We start from the raw sequence: 19,067 nt of genomic DNA, 5'->3' as shown, positions 1-19,067 counted from the left end.
TTTCTCTTCCTTCTTTTCTTGCTTTTTCAGCCTGGAACACTCCTTTTGCCCTATCAGGTTCTCCTTTAACTTGGTAGGCAAAAATAGCCTTTTCATATTTACCCCTCAGTTTAGCAGCCTTCTTTTCATAGGGCTGCTTGTCATTTGCAGTGGTCTTATACCACACCTTTCCTAGTTGCCATGCGACATCAACAGATAGGCCTGGATGTTCTCCTTTGATTTTTAGGTGATACTTAGAACAAGAACACTGATAGAGGCTTCTTGAGTGTATTGGCATCCTTGAACTTTTTTATTTCCCCTAAAGCAGGGAGATAGGTTTTCATTTCTCCCATTATGAAGGGACCTTTACCATGTCTTCAGATTTTTATTTCTCCTTAGCAGATGTGGTCTTCCACCTCTCTGAGCACTTAGAAATCTCTGAAAAGTTGACTGGAGCATCTGGGTGCTGCTTCTTGTGCTCCTCCTGACAAGTTTGCGCAAAGAACACTTGATGACATTTTGCCTCTCAACTTTCTTAGAATCTCCTTTGCCCATTAATTGTTTTTTCTCAGTGATGCATAGAGTCATCTTGTGCCTGTCCAGTTCTCACTTGCCCTGGCACTGTCTCTGTGGAGCCCCATGTACTGCTTGCATGTTGATATTTTGGGGCAAGGGTTCGAAACCAGTGTGCTTTGTGTCATTTTTGTTCTTCGATATTCTTTCCCTGCAAACATCATATTAATACTTACACTAGCTGGTTTAGGTTTTAGTTTTACCATGTAGAGCTGTACATGTTTTAGGTTAGCAATAATTCTGTGGAAGAAATGATTATATATAAAAATATTATTAATAATGTTGACTGATTATAAAAGATTACTAAATTCAACTGTTATAAGTAATATTTACCGAGTAACAAATTTTCCTTAGATCTTATTCATTCAAAAGCAGCTATTAGTTTCCAAAGAGATATCAGCAGGACTACTTACCTCAGTATAGAAGACAGTAAATTGCTAACATTTATTGTTGGACAGTGGGGTCACTGTCATTGCAGTCAATTTTCTCATCAGTTTAGCAGCCAGGTAATCTTATCTTCAGATTTACTCCCAGTCTTCTCCTTACTGTAACTACAGCTTAATGTTTTTCTTTTCAATATTTTCATAATCAGAGTGTATGCTTCCATCATTAAAAATAACCAGACTACTGAACCACACTGAGTTGTTTCTTCTAAAGACTATACTTTCAGAATATCTCCTATTTGGAATTCAAAGAAAAAGATATCATTAAATATTTGTGTATTTTCTGTAATGTAATGCAATTTAAAACATTTGTTGAAAACCAGCTTTTTTTTTTTTTCTAATGAGCTTAGTTCAAGTTAATATTTGCGAGTCTGTATCCTATAGTGTCTTGGTGTTTGATTTACTTTAGGGGAAATTAGTGCTAGGTTTCCCATCTATAGGTAGAAATCATGTTTCTCTCTCTCTCCTTTTCTGTGACTTTTGGCCTTGCATTTCGTTTAAAGCCCTTCACATTGCACACATACACATATTAGAAAGCAGGGCTGAATATGTCTTTGATTGGAAAAGGGTGCTTCACATGAGACCCACGTTCAAATCTCAGTACCAATCCTTTCCCCCCAGAAAAAGAAAGATTAAGGAAGCAGTCTCAGTCTGTGTCTGAATATCCATAGTTTAGCACTTGTCACACTTTCTAAGCCTAAATGAGCTAAGTTTTTCTTTACAGGATTGTTAAAAATTATTTTTCTGAATGTGGCAGTGTTTTTAACCTTGCATCATGAAATTGAGACAAAACCAGTTTAGTTTTGTTCATACTCCCCTCCCCTTTTTGTTGTCTTAAAATGCCATAGAGGAGACAAAGCCTCTAAGCCTTGCCCCATGAAATTGAGTCCATTGGAAGTTTCTTGGCCCAAAGTTAAGGGTGAAACAGTAGGGGGTGATAATTAAAATTAAATTTAAAAAATTTTAACCACTATAATTAGGTATCCCTCTCTGAATGTCAGACCTGGAATGTAATCACATTCAAATGTATTGTACACTAGATGGTACATAACTTGCAATCATTAGGGAGAAACTAAAAACGTTAGAAACTTTTCATCAGCATTCTTTTTAAGATATTGTGGGTTTGAAAAGAAACACTAGATGTTTAAGTTACTGTGGTCTCAAGAAAAGCCCTAAATTTTTATTGTTTTGATTATATCTTTTAATTCTGAAAAATGACCATCTTCTAGGGATTCCAGTGATCTAAGTATGTTCTGGTGTGTGAAACTAGGTAATTGTGAACTTGACACCCACCTAAGCCATTTCCCAGAGATTATGAGGATTGATGAAAATACTTTCATTATATTGATATAAACTATACATAAAAGTGATATTTAATATTATCAGTATGTAGATTTTTCAAGATTCTGACATGACTACATACATTTTCTTAACAGTCTTCCCTTCCCCCCCTTTTTCTTCAAGATTAGATTCAAATTTTTAAAATTGCTTCAAAATTTGGTTTTATTAAAACTATAGGCTCAGCATGTTGACAGAGGAAAATTTGTCATATGATGTCCATTAGAGATATCTGTAATGCAGTATTTTTGTTTTGGCCTTAAAGTAACTGAGATGGTCAAGAGAATTAAAACTGTAATGATGCATAGAGAAAAATCAAGTGATTTCGTGTCTGTGCCAAATATGACTTATATTTGACCCACAGTTCATTCTGACTTACTCTCTTAACTATTCATAATGAAAAAGGTTTTGTTAAATAAGGGGGAAAGGGACTCTGAAGAGTAATTATAAATTAAAACTCCTTATTTTATTAAGACCCTTTCAAGTAAGTTTTTAAAGTAAAACTTTACATAGTATTAAGATAGAATTAGTTCTCATTGTCTTCCGTTTTCCAGTGATCACATAACTTGTGACATCCCTGCTCTTACAGTGAATGGAATGTATGCTTATATACTATGTTTTATAATTGAGTTTTGATTTATAATATGATAAATAGTGATGGACATAGTCTGTATACTCAAAATCTCAACAGCTTTGAAGAGTTTAAAGGAGTCATTATTACTTCTCAGCCTTTAGGCTAAGATCAAGTATAAGGGAGTTCTGAGATCAAATTTGTGACCTATTTCTCTGTGAGACAGTTAAATCAAAGTTGCAGACTTCTCATTTCCTGGCTATTGTAGGAAGTATTGGTTCTTTTGGGGAACCATAATCTTGTTTTTTTCCTGCTCTCTTGGGGAATAGAATATTAAATGTGAGTGGCGCAGTTCAGGAAGTTGGTTCCAAACAGTTCTTGCTTAAAGGACAGTACTTGCTTGCACTTTTTAACAGTGCTGACCAGAACAGACTGTTGTATGCTGTGAGGTGCTCTTGTCAACTGGGGGCTCGGAGGTGTCCAACATAGATCACACAACTGTTTTCTTGTTTCTTTGTGGTATGGGGGATTGAATCCAGGGGCACCATTGAGCCACATCCCTAGCCCTTTTTTTATTTTTTATTTTTGAGACAGGACCTTGCCACGTTGGTAAGGCTGGCTTTGAACTTGAAGTTCTCCTGAACCACTAGAATTACAGACTATGCAACTGTTAATTAAGAATATTCTTCTGGTTGCAGTGGCACATGCCTGTAATCCCAGCAACTGGGGAGACTGAAGCAGGAGGATCACCTGTTTGAGACCAGCCTCAGCAACTAGTGAGACCCTGTCTCAAAATAAAAGAAGGACTGAGGTTTTGGCTCAGTGGTTAAGCTCCCCTGGGTTCAATTCCTAGTACAAAAAAAAAAAAAAAAAAAAAAAAAAAAAAAAGAGAGAGAGAGAGAGGGAGAAAGAATATTCTCAGGATAGGGGCAGTAAGTCTGTAGATAGAATGCTTGCGCAGCATGCATGTTGCCCTAGGTTCAGTCCCTGGCACTACCACCAAAAACAAAACAAAACAAATCTTAAAAGATGGTTAATAGTTCAGGTAAGGGACTGTGTACTAAAAGGGATATGATATTCAAGGCCCCTATAAAAGAAAAATCCTATAATATTAGGGCTGGAACCATTTTGGCTTCATACTAACAAAAAGAGTGAATAGATTTGATCTCTAGCACCACAAACAAAAACAGAATGAAACTCTTGTTACTTGGTATTTCCCAGTTGAATTCTTCCCCATTAAATCTTTAAAAGTAAAAAGATTTATAAAAATGGGTCTTCAATGCAGTGTGGTATAACTAATCAATTTGCTTATTGGTTTTTCTTCCCCATGTATTTTATTTCAGTTGGTCGAATTATGTTTCAGCTCTTCTCAGACATATGTCCAAAAACATGCAAAAACTTCCTTTGCCTATGCTCAGGTAAGTGAATTTTTAAATTAGTGCTAATGAAAAGTCATGGCATGTAGTTTTATCTTGCTTTAATGGAATAGATATTTTCCTGAAAAAATAAAGATCTGTGGAAATGGGTTTTACAACTAAAAAATATTACTTATACTAACCTGTGTGAAATTAAGGAAGCATTAAGAGGAAAAGAAAGAAATGGTCTTAAAAATGATAAGAATCTACTTCATGTGATAGAATCATCTATATATTATAGTTTATGAAATAATAAACATTCAAAATTGATTTGTTTTGGTAGAACATAACAAATTTTAGTACTTTGAATAAATTTAGCATCTCAGATTTCAGAAGCAATTTAGGGCTAGCCAGACACAGTGGCACACACCTGTAATTCTGACTACTTGGGAGACTGAGGCAGGAGTAAAGCAAGTTTGAGACCAGCCTTGCAACTTAGTAAAATCCTGTTTTAAATAAAAAGTAAAAAGACTGGGTGCAGTGGTGCACGCCTGTAATCCCAGTGGCTCAGGAGACTGAAGCAGGAGGATCTTGAGTTCAAAACCAGCCTCAGCAATGGTGAGGTGCTAAGCTTCTCTGTGAGATCCTGTTTCTAAATAAAATAGAAAAAAATAGGGCTGGGGATGTGACTCAGTGGTTGAGTGCCCCTGAGTTCAATCCCTGGTTAACGCTCCTGTCCCCCCCACAAAAAAAAAAAAAAAAGTAAAAAGGACTGGGGATATAGCTTAGTGGTAGCGTGCTCTGAATTCAATCCCTGGAAAACACACACGCACACACACACACACACACACACACACACACACACACACACACACACAAATCTTTGCACCAACTTCCTTGATCCCATTCTTTAGAGAAATAAACATCTCCAGTTTTCTTTCTTATAGCATGTAGAATGTGAACCAATTTAACACTTATGTACTGCTTTGTATTATTTACTTTGGTTTGTGTGTATGCATGTTTTTAAATTGTCATATCATCTATTTCTTTTATCTCTTAAAATATCAACCACACAGAAGGGATTTGGCAACAGAATAATTGGTTGGTTCTTTCCATGGAAGGATGGGTTTGTAGCTAAACTTCCATTTCTTTCTGTTTTCTCCCCAGGGGAGAAAGGCCTTGGGAAAACAACTGGGAAGAAGTTATGTTATAAAGGTTCTACATTCCACCGTGTGGTTAAAAACTTCATGATTCAGGGTGGGGATTTCAGTGAAGGTAGAGCTAAAAGTTATGTTCTTAACTCCATCTGTCAGTTTTTAAAGTCTCTCATTTCTTTTTAATTGCAAATATCATGTCACAGAATAATTGAAATGTTATGTGGTCAGTGGATAGTTGTGGGATGGACACATGTTGTGGATCCAAAATGTATGAAAACGTAAGATACTACGACATTTTATTTTGCTTTCATGTAGTATGTATTTTAGTAATATTACAATTACATGATGAATTCCCTTAAAATGAATGCCAGAGTACTATCCAGCTGAATTTATTCTAGAATTTTGTTGATGTGATTAATGCTTGAAATAAGCGGGACCTAGAAGTCTTTTTTTTTTTTTTTTTTTAAACATTATTGTAATATTTTAAAGATGAAGTTAATTGAGGACTCTTAAGTTATGGTTATTTGCAGCAGTTATAAGGTTCAAGGTTTCCTTCAGCAAATTAAAACCATCCAAAATAACTATATGTATTAGTATATTTTTAATTTTCCTTATGTCTTAATGTACCTTTTATTTACAGGTAATGGAAAAGGTGGAGAATCAATTTATGGTGGATATTTTAAAGGTAAGGCCTAATATTTTATGGTCTTTTGTTTCAGTTCTGATATTAAAGCAAGTTTGGTCATATACTTTTAATGAGAAGAGGTTTACTTATAGTTCACTTTTTGCATGAAACTAATGCTGCATGAAAATACTTTATTTGCATGAATTTGGGGATAAATTATATTGTAATATAACTTTTAATTGACAAGATTAATTAAGGCTAACTTATGGTTAAACATGACTTTCAGCATGGAGGTTAGGCAACTATATTCATGAAAACTCCTATCTTCCTGCCTAAAACTGTCAACATATTCTTTTGTTTATAGAGAATGTGGTCTTTTGCAAAATGAAAAGGTAAGAGAACAAAGCTCAGTAACACAAACTCCAATTCTGTTCCCTTGCACCCTTCCTAATAAATTTATGGACAGTCTGGGTCAGGTTGTGGCTGGATTTCTGTATTGCTTGAAGACTTGGAAAATAATTTGTTATTTCATAAGTGCATCTGTATCTTTTTTTCCTTTCCCAATGAATTATTAGTTCTATATCAGGGAAAAGAATCTAGCTGTGGTTTTTTTTCCTCCTAAACCAAGCAATTTCTTTGAATAAAAGTTGGTGTTTTCTTCTTTCTCAAAGGTTTGTATGTTTTCTTTTGTACACTAGAAATATATGATGATGTTTTATTCCTACAGTAGTAGCATTTGCATAAATCTAACTATTGCACTTGCCCCAAAAAGCCTTAGAAAAGTCAGTTGCAGAGATTTATAATGGGATCCAATCTTACTAGATTTTAATGCTATAAAAGCTTCAGTGTTATAATAGTCTTTTATATTTCCTTTGGGAGAAAATGGATTACTACTCTTTTTCAGAAGCCTGTTCCCAAGGTAATCATGTTTTAAAGTTTTCTATGTTTTTGTTTGTTCTAAAGAAAGATTTGTTTGTATGAATGTTAAAAGAAACTTTTAAAGTTAATTTTAAGGATGTTTCTGCTGGAATTAATATAACCTCTGATCTTTAAGATGGATTTTTTTCCTTTTGAACTGGTAGGAAACAGCTCTTAAGCTGGTTCTATCAGCATATAACAACTTAAGGTTGTCTCCTGTGGCAGATACTTTTGTATGTTAAATTGTATTTTGCCATTTCAACCTTTATTTTTACAAAACTTGCTTCCATAGATAATTTTGTGATCTGAGTGATTATCCACATACTTACTTCAGACATGTCCTTAAAACTCAAAATATCTAATTTGTTTTGCTCTTATAATGTAGCTTCAATTCAGTTGAATAATAAATTTACCATATGAAAATTAAGCAAGTAAAAAGTTTTATTAAACATCCATGTATAGTATGTTTGGCAGGCTAATTGAAAATTTGGAAGAAATGAGTTTTAATGAGTTTTACTACAAAGATTTTTCTAAAAGTTTCCTTGTTAGTTTTCCCTGCAAGTTAATAGCTTATGTACTGCTTAGCCAAGTATGTTACTACAAAAAGTGACTATTCTAAGGCTGTTTGTATAAAATATTAAATATATGCTCTTTTCTTTAAGGCTTTCATTAGTATCTTTTGGCCTTTTTATGCTCTTTTTTGATTAGTTAAAATTTTTTTTCCTAAATATTGTCAAGTATCTGTACTGACCAGAAGAGGAATTTCATCCTTTGCTTTCTATTTATTACTTGAACATGACTTTAAAAGTGGCTTATAATTGGAGACTGACGTATTTGTGTTTTCTTCAAACAGATGAAAACTTTATTCTCAAACATGACAGAGCGTTCCTTTTGTCAATGGCAAATCGAGGGAAACATACCAATGGTTCCCAGTTTTTCATGTGAGTAGGCATAATTTAGAGATGAGCTTTTCCTAAACAGAGAAGCGCTGTTCATGAGAAAGATGGTATAGTTAAAACAACTTTAATGCTAAAGTTCTGTCAACTTGGGTTTTATTATTAACTTCTAATGTTATGTAGTAACTGATAATCTCTAACAACCACCTCAGTATTCAGCATATATCCTGGATTTGAAGAATGGGACTTAAAAAATGTAACTTGAAGATATATATTATTTATGCTGTCGTCGTGAGAAAATAATTTGGTTTGGCCCTTACCAAATTTGAGGACTTGGTTTATGAAAACTGGATTGGAATATAAACTATTGGTGCACATTTAAAAATTCTTCATAGTATAGGACCAGATAGATGTACCCTCAGCATTGTATGGTTGTTTTTGTCTCTACTATTGCTCTTTGAGCTAATTTTCAGAAAGGTACCATTATTTTCTGATGTCATATGGAAATAGGTGATTTGCTGTTGAGCCAGCATTTTTAAAAATTTAAATTTTTGTCTAAATCTCTACAACCTAGTTTTATTATAATCCCATCATATAAAGTATAAAGATAGTTGTGTGCAGCACAAGGTTTAATATTTTTGATTAAAAGTAAATCTCACTTATCCTGTATATGTTGGAGAAATATTTTATTCATGGTTTATCACAAAAAGTTTTCTTTGACATCTTTCTGAATGTACGAGTATGAAGGGCGCTTCCCTGTCTTTAAAGGAGCAAATTATTCATAAAACTCATATTTTAAATTTGTCTGAAAAATAGATTTCCAACATGATCTGATAATGTTCAGATAAGGGGCATTCTATTTCTAAGAATGTCCTAAAAATGGAAAGCTGATAAAACATGGTTATGCTTGGAGTTGTACAGGAAAAAATCCTAGGACAGTTGTTCCTGTATCTTGTTTTGGTCCCATAGCTTATTAGTTATGTGTTTATTAGAGTAGTTTTTTATTCTTAACCTTCTTAAGGGTCAATAAAAAGTAGAAATATTTTTAAAACCTTTTTGTAGTGATTTGATGTAAAAACTTGTTTATTTTGAGGTTTCCCATTTCCATTTTTAAGCTTATCTGAACTCTGAACATGAAAAACTATTCATTGGTCAAAAAACTACCATCTGAGGGCTCTAAAGTTTCTTTTAGATTTCCTTTTTTATATCCTTACATTTAGAATTTGATTTATCAGGTAGCAGCAGCTTCTTGCCATTATCACATATAGATCATTTTGTCTACAAAGTGTGAATTAAAGCTGCTGTACTTCACATGATACTTAAGAAGTAATCTGTGAGATTCTTTCTTCAAAAAACACAGTATCCTGTTTTTATGTTATTTAGTACATAAGTCTTTTCTAGGAATGTTTAGTAAAGGCCATTACTATTTTCAACATGACCTGCTTTTACATTAGAGTGCTATTTTTTGAAGAGCAATGTCAAGTGAGATTTCTAACATCAATAAATTAGGATTAAAATTTTTAAGCTCATTTTCATAATTAACTATAGATGCCACTGAGATCACTATGAACTTGTGGTCAAAAGAATATTTTTGTTGGTGCAGTGGTGTAAGCCTGTAATCCCAGCATCTTGGGAGGCTGAAGAAGGAGGATCTCAAGTTAAATGCCAGTCCAGGCAACTTAGCCTTGTCTTAAAAATTAAAATAAATAAATAAATAAATAAATAAATAAATAAATAAATAAATAAATAAATAAATAAATAAATAAAATGCTGGGGATGGAGCTCAGTGGTAGAGTGTCCCCCACTACAATTAAAAAAAAAATTAAAAGAAGAAAGGAAGAAAGAAAATTTCCTGCTTATTGTCTCATGAAAATTTAGTTTGAAGTTTATTTCTGGAAAGAAGTTTACAGTTTTAATTTTGTACATATACACAAAATCCTCATCTCCCTTTTTTTTCTTTTCTCTCTCTTTTTTTTTTTATTTAAAGAAATTTATGCCTGTGGCTGAAAATACCAAATATCATGAGTTGTAGGACAAAACCAAACTAACATTCACATTTCTGAATAAAACATATCTTTGCATTTGTAGAAAGAATAGGTAATATGGATATGGTGGTCCATAAAAGACAAATCTTTGAAACTTTATGGTTTACAAGCCCAAATCCTTTTTGATTTGGAAGTAGTAAAAAAGTATATTGTACAGGCTTCAAATTATGTATGTTATCACAGATGATAGCTGTGATGGTCATAAAGCTAAGTGATGGCTTCCCAGGGATAGCTCTGCCCTCCTAGTGGCACATTTAGCAGTAGTTTTGAAATCTGAAAAAGAAAGGATAGCTTAAGAAGGGATGTTTAAAAGGATGTTTTGTAGTTCATGTTTTATAGGCTTAATAAGGACTTCTCCTATATTTCTGCTAAGTGTAGTTTGTGTTGTAAATCTGTTATTCTTTAATTCCTAAGGACTAAATTTAGTGCTTTTAGGGTGATTCTTGGCAAAACATTGCTCAAGGATTCCTGTGCTTTGTGAGTGAACTGTTGTCTTACACAGTTAACAACTCCTCTTCTAAGGCATACATCATTTTTATTCAATATAATTTTGCATGTGTTGCTTCCTTTGGCTGGAACAGCTGTATATGTGATAAAAGTCAGATTTTCTTCTATAAAGCTATTTGTACGTTTTATAATAACTGCTTATATCTGCTGCTGTGTTAGTCTTAATGATTTTTGCTTTTGGGGGCTTACATAGAAGAAAATTGATTCTTTTTGGAATAATACTACTCAAACATGAAATAAGTGATATATACCACTATCCCCATAAATCACGAAGGAAACAATGATTTGTTCACTTGAAGTATTTTTTAAGGAATTCAAAGACTTGGAGCCAGGTATGGTGGCACGTGCCTATCATCCCAGCTGTTTGGGGAGCTGAGGCAAGAGGATTTCGAGTTAAAGGCCAGCGTGGACAACTTAGTGAAATCCTGTCTCAAAATGAAACAAAGGATTGGGGATATCGCTCAGTGATAGAGTGCTTAACTAGCGTGAGTAGGGCCCTGGGTTCAATCCTCAGCATTGTAAATATAAATAAATAAATGAAAGCCATAGAATTATATTCTTAGAGTAGAAATAATGGATATGGTGGCCCATAAAAGAAATCATTTAGAACAACCTTTCATTCTATAGATAATGCTAAATAAGGAAGAAAAACCACAAAGAGTCCCGGTTATAGAAACTTTATTCATATTATGAAAGAAATTGTTAGGAAAAGAATGCTGCATAGTATAAGCTACATAATTTTATTAACCTCTTTGCTTTGAATTTAGTTAAGTATTAGAGACAGCAAGCATTTTGCTGAGAAACAAAATGACATTTGGGAAAACTTATTTTCTGGATCTAATTCTGGATCTAATTTTTCTTTATATGCATTATTTGAAAATGTAAAGATGTGGCATAAGATAATGATTAAGGTTAGGTAAATATTTTGTCATTAAATGACCATTCTGGGATAGGACACTAAACTAGCTGTCAAAAACCTTGGTTATGGCTTTGTTTCCTGTGTACCTTGAGTTCATTTTTTGTCTTTCCTTTTTTGTTAAGTATCTGTCCCTGCTTTTAAAAATGAAACATTTTGGGGTGGAAGTTGTCATAAAAGGAATAAATGCTTTGTTATGTGATCCCAAGTCTCTGAATATGAGGAATGTTTATATGCAGACACTGTCTTGCCTGAAGGAAATGCTTGTATTTGCTTGTTTCATCAGTCTGAAAGATGCCTCAAAGAAGCTTAAGGCTCATCTTATCTAAATTAGGAATAGCAGTCCATGAGTCACTTTAAGAATATTAGTCTGTGTAGGCCTTATGTCACAGGTTTGGAGTAGAGAGACGTGCAGAACTTTAGAGAACAGACCCTGTTGCTGGCCACTGTTAATAGTCATGATAATTATAAAAATATAAGAAAACAAGATAATATAAAAAAGTCTGGGAGGCAGGTGATATTGGGGATTGAACCCAGGGCCTTGTGCATGCTAGGCATGTGTTCTATTACTAAGCTACACCCCTGCCCTGATTGTTATATTTTAACAGTCACAGAGACGGGTGGGGGGTTGGGGGGGGGAGTGTGTGTGTGTGTATGTTGCGGGGGGGGGATTTGACACTCTAGAATTGTTTTACATCATTTAAAAAACAGACTTGCAAGAGGCTATTCACCTGAATGAGAGAGAAGTGCTCCTTATTTCAGTATAGCAGAGCTATACTGAAAGTGGGGAGAAAAGGGCAGTTGGTTTTAAGGGGTTTTTAAAGCTATGTTAACATTTGGGGTAGATTAAGGATAGAAATGGTATTCCACTCACATATTCCTTAATTTATGTGAGGAAAAAACGCTAGTAAATGTTAATAATGTGAGAAATTCTAGCTTTTTAAACCTTCCTTTTGGAGTGGGTGGGGATTAAACCTTTGCATGTTAATTGTGAAATTTTTCATGAGCTAAGATGTGTATGAATCTTTTTTTCTTTTCTTTTTTATTTGTTAGATGTGTATGAATCTTAACCTGTAATTCAGCTTCTTGGATTATCAAATGTCATCCCTAAAATTCAGGCTTCATATTATTTAGGGCTTATGTGACATGTATTAGCAACATGGAAGAAATTTTGTGGTTTGGATTACCTTAATATTAGTACTGAATTTTAGAAAGCTCTTGTATTGTGGTGACTTTTGGGATGTATAGATAGAACATTGTGCGGCGGCTGTGTTAGTTTCCACTGCCCTAACACAAGCTTCCTCATTATATACAATTGGTGCCTCTTCTGTGACAGTGTCATAGTTTCAGGAGTTGAAGCATGTCAAAGGCTAAATTAGAAGTAGATTGTCCTTATTTCCCTTTTTTGTACTATTTTGTACCTGGAATACTAATTTTTTACAACATTCATGAAAACCCCACATTGTTTCAAACATATTCTTTTTGCCACTAATCCATGTATCATTTACAAGAAATTAAAACTTGTTTTTAAATATTTTAGGAGTTAATACGTCTAGAGCCCCCATCAAACTTTTTGTCCATGGTATAATAGGGTTTTTGATCTGAGTAGTAGTAGTAGATACATTTACAGTTAAAATTGATCAGTGTGTATTCTTTGAAAAACAGAATCTCTATAATGCAGAAAATCAGAGATTAGATTGGAAAGTAAATTACTATAGCCAGAATTTGACAGTATACTCTTATACGTTCATCTTTCTTGCATTTTTATCCTCTAGAAAAATTCCTAAAATTCTAGTTATGCTGCTTTATTATTTTTTATTATATTCAGTGACTTAACTTGAAAGTGTATATAATAGGAGTGAACAGTAACTATGGTACATTTACTCAACAACTCTCAAAAGGGGTCTGTTGTGATGTCTGACGGAAACAAAGGTTTCAAATGTACAAACAAGTTTCTTTAACTATTAGAAGTGAATTGGTAAAAAGTTCCTTGAAACTTTGTTTTGAATTATTGTAACTCAGTTTTTTTCTAGTGATTTTTTTTTTTTTTTTTTTTTTTTTTTTAACTTCAACTAGTGTTATTTGCTCCTGGGCATTCAGATTTTTACATTTATGCTTATACTCAATAACATTATTCTCATTTGAGGAAGGTATTAGTTGCCTTATCTAGTTTGGGGGACTTGTGAAAGGAAATGTAATGTTTTGTTAATTGCTATTAATCGGCACTCATGTTAGAATATTAAGGATCTGAGCAGATTCCTACTTTAATCACAGTGCTTTTTTTAAGCATAATTCATCTCTACATAAATATCCTTTGTGAAAGAAAATTTAGAGCCCTCCATTTTAAAAAGCTTTCTTGCTTTGCATAAAACTCTAAAATATTTAATTTCAAAGTTATATTGATATTAAAACATAGATTCAGTCTTGTCTTAAAAGTGTATTACAATTTATTTCTTGCCATTTTTGTGTAAAATTTACAGAAAGAGTGTTACACCGTGCGCTCCAAAGGTAATGTCTCATTACTCTAAGGCTCTCTCTTTTTCTTTCTTTGCCTTTATCTCTTTAAGCCTGTTGTTATGTGCTTTGAAACATTTTAAGAAAAAATAAAAAGCTTTCTGCTTGTTCTGTACAGCAGCATTACATGTACAAGAAGTATATTTTATTGCTCATGGTTAATCCTGGGAAGTGTATTTTAATTTCCATGGGGGGAGTATATTTTAATGTCCGTGGCTTGTCTACTCTGTTTCTACAACATCTTCTGGTGGGAGAGTAGAGGGATTATATTTTATATTATGGTTTTCAGTCTCATTTCAGTACAGAACTAGTGATTTCTACATAAGGTTAAAAGATTCTCTAATGATGTAAAAATGTAGATTGTTCTTTGGAGTAACTGATATTTTTTGATTTCTAGGATTTACAAATGAACCCTTGCCACATACGTTTTTAAGTAGATTCATGGGGAATGGGGAAACTAGAAAATCACTGACTCTAAGTGACAGGAGAAAATGGAGATGTATATATGTTGAAAGGTTTTGTAACTGAAATGTTACTTGTGCTTGTTTTCCCCTTAGATATGTTTTAATAAGCTTGTATAAACTTACATTTATTATAGTCTCTGACCTTCCTAAAGTCTTAGCTTACTGAGTGTTTGTCACTACTGCATGGTTCTTTAAAGAGCTGCATAGTTTTGAAAGATGAATATATTAAGAATTAGTGGGATGGGGACTGATGATGTGACCCAGTGGTAGTACACTTGCTTAGCATGTATAGGGCCCTGGGTTCAATCCCCAGCACCACACACAAGCCAAAAAAAAAAAAAAGTTAGTGGGATGAGATCTCTTTGCCTGTTTTAGTAGTCTACTCTGTACAAAATCATTTCCCCTTCCTTCTTATACCCCTCTTTTGTAATTTAGTTAATGTTCTCTGTTTGTTCTTATAGACTTTCAGCCCAGTGCCAGTCAGCCTGCTTTATCTTGGGATTGTTCCTGGGATGTAGGCTTAGAACCCCAGAAGGCTTAGGCTTCTTTTTGTTAAATTCTTAATATGTAATCTTGCCCAGTTAAATTATACATTTACATTTTTGGATCCCAAATTGCAGATGTGAGTAAATTAAATTATTTATATCAGTTTAGGCACCATGGGTGGATTAAAAGTTGTCCTCACAAAAAAGAGACAATCCTGTCTTTGTTTTCTTCACTACTGTAATAAAGTACCAAGTTTGTTTATCCTTCAGTTTTCATTTGAATTGAAAACAAGACTTGGGATTGGGAGTGTGACTTAGTGGAAGAGTGTGTGGAGGACCTGGGTGCAGTCTCCAGCCCCAAAATACAAATAAACAAACCAAACTTAAATACTATAAAGATAGCTATTCCATTCTCAAGTAGCATGTAACTGCATCACAGCAGTTGATAAGTTGTTTTATATCATCAGATGTTTATCATAAGGTGATTTTTTTTTATTAGCCAAGATGGCAAGAGGAATAGGGCTTTGTGTGTTTTAGAAAAATCTGTAGGCTTTCCCCAGTACTAGAATATCTGAGAACTATGATAAAGGGTCAAGGAAGAGAAATGTATCTAATCAATAAGCCATTCGTTGTTTTCACTTTTATGTATTTGAGACTGATCCCTTACTTGGGAAATTTTTACATTTTTAGAAGCACTCTTTACATCTTTTCTGTTAGAATCTGTCTAGCTTATGTGCCAGTCTCTTATTTTTAGTGTGCTTGGTAGAGTTTTATAATTATGGAAAGTACATTTCTATTTTAAAGTTATTTGTCCGTTGGTTTTTTTGAGATTAGTTTAGTGATTTAGGCATTAGTGGTTCATCAGTTCATCAGATTTTCTTTTCTTTTTTTTGCTGCCTGTTTTCATTTTTATAATTACACGGGCTTGAATTTCTACTTCTCATTCTTCTAAGGAATATTTGAGACTTACAGTTTTAAAACTCAAGATTTCCTTTAAAATTCTGAAATTTAAGTTTGACATTTTCATTTTTTTAAAATTACTGTAGTCATCTTACAGAACAATGTGTTAATGTAAGTATAAGCATTACAATTTCTTGTACTGTAAAGATTTTTGGCATTGTTTTGAAGGCAAAAATTGTGTTTTAATGTACTTAGATGTCTTAAACTTCCTTAAAATGAGCATAAAAGTTTATATGGGCACTTCATTGCTTTATTGCAATTCATTGCTTTAATGCAGCCTGATATCCAGTGACCTATCTCTCAGATACCCACTTTTCATTCTTATAAACTAAGATACTTGTAGTGTATAATTCTAATTACCTGCTTTTGAATTTTTGCACTGCAATTCACATAGTATGAAGATTTGTGAAAATGCTATGAGAAATCAGCTTGGGTTTAAAGTTCCTTAACCAAATATACCCAATAGACTGTCTGAGAAGTTTGTGATTATAGAAGAAGCTGGTTGGGTATTTTCTGGGCAATAGAAATTTAAGGTCTATAAGTCCATCATGACCTTGCTGTCAGAAGTGTTAGCAGACTGAAGGTTTTTCTCCCTATTGTATTTTCAGAGTTGACGTAAGTGGCAGAGCCTCACCTTGTGTGAGGAAAGAGGGGCAGGAAGTTCTGAAAACAGGACTCCTGAGGCCTTCCTCTATCTGCCTGCCTAAAAGCTGATGACTAAGTATGAGAAATAATAAATAGAAGAACTCATTTAAGTGTGTGGGAAAGTGTTGATCATATTCTGCAATCCATGGGGGACATGATAGGTGCTTTTCCTTGTTTAATTAAAAGTTTTGAGGTTTTTTTGTTTGTTTTTTGTTGTTTTGGATTTGAGATTATCTTTAATTTTAATGTGTATTTATGTTACATATTTATGGATATAATTCAGATGAAACCTATTTCATATGTTCTATATATGCATATTGTCTAATAGAGATGATTTTGTGATTCTTTATAGTATAATCTTGATTTGATTTTTTTTTTTTTTTTTTTTTTTTTTGGGTCAGTAAAGTGGCTATTATTGCTGGTTTGGGGTTTTTAAGGTTAGATATTTATTATGTTTAACTTTTCCCCCATCTTTTTATCTTTACTTCTTTGTTCTCTACATGCTGTGTTTAAACCCTTCTGCTCTCTTCACCTGAACACGTCGTTTTTGACATCATCTTTGTGTTGATGTTTGTTACATAGAACTACAAAACCTGCTCCACACCTGGATGGGTAAGAGTTACATTCTTATGCTCTTGATGGTGGTTAGGGCAGCCAGTCATAAGGACAGATTAGATTCCAGATATATCTTCTGGGTCACTCCAGTGTCTGTGCCATCTCACAACCATGCTATTCAAGGATCACAAGGTGCAGTGGTTTTGAAGCCCCATGTCTTTTATGTCACTGAAGGGGTCTTTAACCTGTACCCATAGATGGGCTTCTCAGCCGTGCAGTATTGAATATCCCTGTAAAGACAGTTTCTCAGTACTAAATTCAGTCTGTTATCAGACTCTTTACCCTAAAATGATTAAGAGCCATTGTCAGAAAGGGAGAAAAACCCAGACTCAGTTTGAGACCAAATTTTGTTGTTTTATTGTTGTTTCCTTTTATGAAACAAATTTCAAGTTCTTTTTCCTTCTAGTGACTTCATGCATCAAACACTTTGATTTTATTTTCAGGTCTGTGGCCGTGTCATTTATAACAGTTGTCTTGATGACTATTCATAGGTTAGTTATCACCAAACCAATTATTTCTTGAATTTATATTGTAACAGGGTACATGTTGTCTTTGGACTGGTTATTTCTGGTTTTGAAGTCATAGAACAAATTGAAAATCTGAAAACTGATGCTGCAAGCAGACCTTATGCAGATGTGCGAGTTATTGACTGTGGGGTGCTCGCCACAAAATCAGCAAAAGATGGTAAGAGCTTTGGGCAGTAGAAGCAGCTAGGATGCAGGTGAAGAATTGTTGAAGACTAATTTATTTAAAGATACCTCCTGGATTGATGTAGTGGACAAAATATGAGTGGTATAACAATAACCCTTAAGGCATCTATATCATATCCTATCTCTAGTCCATTAGCAAATCCTATCAAATCTTACCTCCTCTTACTCTCTTTGTTGCCTGATCCAAACCCTGTGTCTCATGCCTTGTTTATAGCAATAGCTTCCTAACCTTTCACCTTGCCTCTGTCTCCTTGTTCTCCTATAATCTTCTCAGTAGCAGTATCCTAACTGGTTGCCTTGATTATGTCCTTGTCTTCTGTGGTTTGTTTGTAACAGCAACTAAAGTGATCCCTTTAAACCATATTTCACATCCATGCCACTCCCACTCAGAACCCTCCAAAGCTTGCCTTCTCAGTTAACAAAGCTGAAGTCTTTGCAGTGCTCTGTAAGGCCATAGACAGTCTGCTTCTCTGCTCTTTCTGACCTCCTCATTCATTGCCCTTTAGCTACATTGACCTTTACTCAGATGTGCTGATCACTTAGGGACTTTGTGCTGGCTGTTCTGTCTGGCTCGAAGACTCTTGGTTAAGATATAACTCCCTCCCTTCCTTCAGGTCTGTTCAGATGTTGTCTTAAACTACCCCTACTTTATCTCTCCAATCCCAATATAGACTTCATAAGGATGAGGGCTTCATTACTTTACAGTCTTGCAACCAACTGTATTGTCAACTTGTTAAAAAGTTTATTTAAATTTTCTTTTTAGTTTACTATACACAAAGCAACTAGAATCATTGTGTAGTTTATCATAAACTATACATATGATTTTAGGTAATGACATTTTTTTTACTCTTAAAGGTAGACACTGGAATCCAGTACTAATATTTTTGTTAATATTTATTAAAAGTTTTTGAGAAAAAAAGGAAGAAACCAACACATTCAGAAGACTCAGATTCCTCTTCCAGTTCCTCTTCCTCTTCCGAATCATCTTCAGAAAGTGAAATTGAACACGGGAGAAGCAGAAGAAGGAAACATAAGAGGAGGCCAAAAGTTAAACATTCTAAAAGGAGAAGAAAGGAAGCAAGCAGCTCAGAAGAACCAAGGAGCAAACACATAATGAGCCCAAAAGGGTAAATGTGAAATGCCAAGTCATTCTTAACTAAAACACACATACCCCGGAGTGGGAAAAGTACAGGCAACTTTGTAAATCCAATTTATTACTTATGGTTGACAAGGATAGTTCCCCCCCCCCCCCCCTCACATAAGGGAGTTTATTAAGCAAACACAGTGTCTCCCTGCAGGGTAAGAGAGAAAATGAGAGGAAAAGAGAAAGGAAAGAGAAAGGGCGCATGCT

The 19,067-nt window shown here is 34.1% G+C and overlaps 1 protein-coding gene across 3 annotated transcripts in view; it reads left to right on the top strand.

Moving 5' to 3' along the window:
• The window catches only part of NKTR (natural killer cell triggering receptor), a 46,412-nt gene that overhangs the window by 13,070 nt on the left and 14,275 nt on the right, over positions 1-19,067 (top strand). For 2 of the 3 annotated variants that reach the window (XM_079114113.1, XM_079114112.1), the window contains exons 3-9: positions 4,248-4,322; positions 5,427-5,534; positions 6,057-6,101; positions 7,813-7,900; positions 16,974-17,003; positions 17,545-17,690; positions 18,621-18,843. In XM_079114113.1, coding sequence (XP_078970239.1) covers positions 4,248-4,322; positions 5,427-5,534; positions 6,057-6,101; positions 7,813-7,900; positions 16,974-17,003; positions 17,545-17,690; positions 18,621-18,843 — 715 coding nt within the window. Of the gene's footprint in view, positions 1-4,247; positions 4,323-5,426; positions 5,535-6,056; positions 6,102-6,405; positions 6,434-7,812; positions 7,901-16,973; positions 17,004-17,544; positions 17,691-18,620; positions 18,844-19,067 lie in introns of those variants that run through there. The other variant, XM_079114114.1, reaches the window with a different exon arrangement.

The sequence above is a fragment of the Sciurus vulgaris genome (assembly GCF_902686455.1).
Source record: "Sciurus vulgaris genome assembly, chromosome: 16".
Lineage (NCBI taxonomy): Eukaryota > Metazoa > Chordata > Mammalia > Rodentia > Sciuridae > Sciurus > Sciurus vulgaris.
Note: the sequence above shows the minus strand (reverse complement) of the source record. Positions and strands in the feature narration are given on the sequence as shown.